The 4,360-nt window shown below is 38.9% G+C and overlaps 1 protein-coding gene across 1 annotated transcript; it reads left to right on the forward strand.

The window, feature by feature from the left end:
• The first annotated feature begins 1,180 nt into the window (after positions 1–1,180).
• LOC107822612 (myosin-binding protein 7-like) lies at positions 1,181–4,092 on the forward strand. The gene is made up of 3 exons (XM_075252716.1): positions 1,181–1,401; positions 1,701–3,631; positions 4,010–4,092. Exons 2-3 carry the CDS (start codon positions 2,240–2,242, stop codon positions 4,058–4,060), a joined length of 1,443 nt encoding a protein of 480 aa, XP_075108817.1. The 5' UTR covers positions 1,181–1,401; positions 1,701–2,239; the 3' UTR covers positions 4,061–4,092.
• The last annotated feature ends 268 nt before the right edge of the window (positions 4,093–4,360 follow it).

Here is a 4,360-nt window from a genome sequence, read left to right on the forward strand (position 1 = left end):
AGGCTTATTTTTCAAGGGATGTAGAACACCATACCACTTGTCATCAACCAAATCAGTATAGCAAACTAGCATATTTTTTTCAAGGTAGGGATCGATTGTGTTATGATGTGTTCCATGTGGATCTATTGAACTACCTTCACCTTTTTGCCTCTTCTTAAACCACTTATTTAATGTTAGTGGTATTTCTGAAACGAATATTGTAATGGTTCTTGAAATGGTCTTTGAATACTGATCTCTTGGTGCAACACTTAAAAAGAACTAAACTACACGAACTTGTATATTGTAGAGGTCTAGCATTAAGGTCGTGGGTTAGGAGCAGGGACGGATGCAACATACATCTACCGGGTTCAACTGAACCCAGTACTTTCGACGCGAAACATAAATTTATATGTAAAAATTAATAAATTTATAATAAACAGTAGATATGAACCCATAACTTTAAAATATAATGGGTTCAATGCTAAAAACTTTAAATGCTGAACCCATAGAATTAAAATCCTAGATTCGCCTCTGCATGTCGACCTGAAAAAGTTGTCGATCTGAAAAGTTGCACCCATTTGTACCCTAAAGAATCATTAGGGTATAGCGCATATATAAGATGCGCTATATATGTAGCTTCAATTATGCATGCGCTATACCCTCAATTATTGGTGGCCCAGTAAATTTCATATAGGGTTAGTAAAGTTTACATATAGCGCATGTAACAAATGCGCTATACCTTAACGGACAAATGTGCCGTTAAGGTATAGCGCATTGCATAAATGCGTAATATCTACTTTGGTCATCCGTTGTTTTTTCCACCTATTTTTGTGCTTTGTGTGCAAAAAAGCAATGTTTTGGTTCCGGACTCTTCAAAACTAACGTATGTTCAAAGCTCGATATATATATATATATATAATGTCACCCACATGCACGTCGAGTCCTATTTTTGGCTGTGCGCTTCACCAAAGAAGCTAAGTTTTTATCCGAAATGGTACTTTGAGAGCGGATTTAGAAGGCAGCTTAATTACAGGTTCTCCTGATCAACCCTGTATTGACTTACTAGTTGCATAGGTGTGTCACCACGTAGTACAAACGTACTTCGTCTCCTGAATACAGGATAATCATCCAACTATGATAACCAACATTAACGGTCATCATTTTCCCATGTTTTATTTTCCAAACAGGAGGTATCCAAATACCCCTCCCCCACCCTCTTTCTCTCCCTCTGCCTTGTTTGATTTTCCTTCTCAATTAGGAATCTCTCTCCTTCTGTAATGGTCTTTTTCCTGGATTAAATATCGTAGAGGTGTAGAACATCTTTTTCTGCCCAAAGATAATTAAGTGCAACATTCCATTTTCCCTGGAAAATTTCCCCTCCATTTCTGAGCATCAACTCAGTTTCCGGTGTCCTATTTCCAGGTACCCGAATGATCATCTTCTTTCCTTCTCTTTATATGCATGTATGAGGATGCACGTGTACGTATTAGCTAGTGTCTGTTCATGCATGCATGTTATGGATATAAAAAAATTATTAAAAAATAACATTAGACTTATTTATAAATATGAATTGATGACATGCTTTCAATACTGGATTCGCCTCTATGTCCATGGTTCAAATATATAATTTTATGTGTATTTTGTGGTTTTGTGTTTGTGCTGGATATTTTCAATATTTATTGGGGGCTCTGAATTTATAGATGAATTCTGGTGTTTTGCAGGAGTATGTTTACCCTACTGTGAATGAGGAAAGGGCAAATCCAATCATGTGTAAGTCGAGGGATACGTGAATATATGGCCACATCCATTGGAAGAGGGAGGAATTCGGGACAGAGGCGAATCCAAGATTAGAGTCCAAGTAAATATTCCAGGATTAGAGTCAGTGGATGTGATCTATTATATATGTGTATACATTTTTAAAACTCCTTGTTTTAACCTATGTACACATTGTCTGAACAGAAAGCAAAGGTTCAATTGAATCCACTGCGAAGGGTTAGATTTGCCTCTGGTTTGGGAGGTTTTTGAAGAGGATTTAATCCCCTCTTTGGTGTTTTCTTTTCTAAAAAGGTTTGTTAAGTAAGGGAATCCGGGTAAGGGAAGGGGAAAGAGAGACTGGGAACCGAATCACACCTATTGTGTGGGAAACCCCCCTATGATACCATATAGACTATAAGCTTGGTCTCTTCTTTTGTTCTCATTTGTTTTACTAGAACTGATTTCCAATTTGGGGCTGAAGGATTTACTGGTTTTTGGTAGGATAATGGATTCTGAAAATTTGCCCTTGTCAACCAGCCAGGCCAAATGTTGTGACCGCGAGTGCAGTTGTTGTATGATGAAAAGATCCTTTTCAGGGACCTGGTTTCGGTCTGTGAAGCGAAAGTATGATGAATATGCTGAAAGTGATGATGAGAAAAAGCTTTTCATTCCAGGGTTCATCTTACCTCAAACGGCTCGTGTTGAATTCGAAAACGAATGTGCAGCACTTCGGGAAATGGTGAACAGCCAACAACAGACGATTAAGGATTTAAGCAGTGAGTTAGAGGAAGAAAGAAATGCATCCTCCTCAGCAACCAAGGAGGCAATGTCAATGATATTGAGAGTGCAAAGAGAAAAGGCAGAAGCTCAAATGGAATTAAAACAATTCAAGAGGTTGACTGAAGAGGAAAAGGCACATGGCCTGCAAGAGATAATGGCATTGGAGGATTTGTTGTACAAGAGGGAGCAAACAATTCAGTCCTTGACTTGTGAGGTACAAATGTATAAACACAGAATGATGAGTTATGGGCTCACTGAATCTGAGGTGGAGGGTCATGAGAGTGAGAAAGAGAATGGGGGCGGCCGTTTTAGCCGAAACAATAGTACTATGGCTGATGAAACTATTATTGATGAGCAATTTGATCAAATTCCTACATATGATTACCCTCCCTTGAAATGCTATATAATTGAGAATCAAATATACTCAGAGGTTGACAACGAGGTGGTGGATATCGAGAAATATGCATTTGGAGAGACCCCACGTTCGCATGATCAATTGCGTGATTTGGAGGATAGGATCAATCAGCTGGAGAAGACACCAAGAAGCACTACTGATGGAGAGATATTTAAGAATAATGTCCTTGAAAAGGTTATAGTTGGTCACTCCCCTAGGAGGCTGAGACATTTAAGGAAATACCCAACTGATAGTTTAGCTTCTCCCTTTGCAAAAATTAAAGAAATAAGCTCAGATTTCACTAGGAAAGAACAGTCACAAACAGAGGAGTATCCAAAGGTGGATAATTCATCACAAGTTGGAGATGACATGAGTGACAGAGTGTACACTATTGATTCTATACACCAGGAGGCTAGATATAACGTCGAGCCCAAGGCAACGGTTGGAGTAGGTGATGATTATACAGTTACCCCAAGGGGTTCATTAAATCATACAGATTTTGGAGATCCTGAGGTCACTAAACTGTACCTTAGGCTTCAGGCACTTGAGGCTGATCGCGAGTCAATGAGGCAGGCTATTATTTCTATGCGGACTGATAACGCACAGATGGTATTGCTCAAGGAGATTGCTCAGCAGTTGTGCAAAGAGATGTCACCTGCAACGAAGACACGAGTTAGGAAGCCATCTGTAATTAGGGGCTTTTCACTCATGTCAGCTTTCAAGGTACGATAACTAGAATAACGATGATCAATATGTCCTGTTTCCGAGTAAACTGTCATTTCAGTTCACAATATATGATACATAAGGTCTTTGTCCAATATATTGCTCAATCTTGGCTTTGTGACTCAATTTTGTCAATTTCACTTGATTTTTTCCTTAATCGATGACTACATTAGTCTAAAATAATGTACTTTGTACAGGACATTTGATGTATTTTTTTTTTAAGAATTAGCAAAAGCTACTTCTTGCCTTATGATATGAAAACTTGCCACCCTTGCTCCACCTCATCTGATCCCCCCCCCCGGGGGGGGATCTGGTTTCCTTTTGGTCCTTGTCATGGTTTACTACAGCTGACATATTTGTCTATTTATTTCTATTCAGTGGATTATATCCCTTGTTCTATGGAGAAGAAAAGCACGCCGATGCAAGTGAGTTGATTTTTGCCCAAGCTAGTTTCTAGTATTAGCTAGTTGATCAAACTGGCAGTACTCAAATACTCCTAACTTATTATGAAACTTGTATAGGTACATGTTTGGAATGTCAACCAAGAATACAGGGTTGAGAATGCTCTTAGACAAAGGACCGCGTGTGGGGCGTTGGAGATGTATCTCCAGTACACAGGTGAGAAAAACCAGTTCTCAAAACAGCAATGTATTCTTACTCTAGAGAAGAGTTACTATCTGTTTACTCTTGCATTTTGACAAGTCCAAAACCCAAATCTATATGATGGAT

This window comes from Nicotiana tabacum, chromosome 5, assembly GCF_000715075.1.
Source record: "Nicotiana tabacum cultivar K326 chromosome 5, ASM71507v2, whole genome shotgun sequence".
NCBI classification, from domain to species: domain Eukaryota; kingdom Viridiplantae; phylum Streptophyta; class Magnoliopsida; order Solanales; family Solanaceae; genus Nicotiana; species Nicotiana tabacum.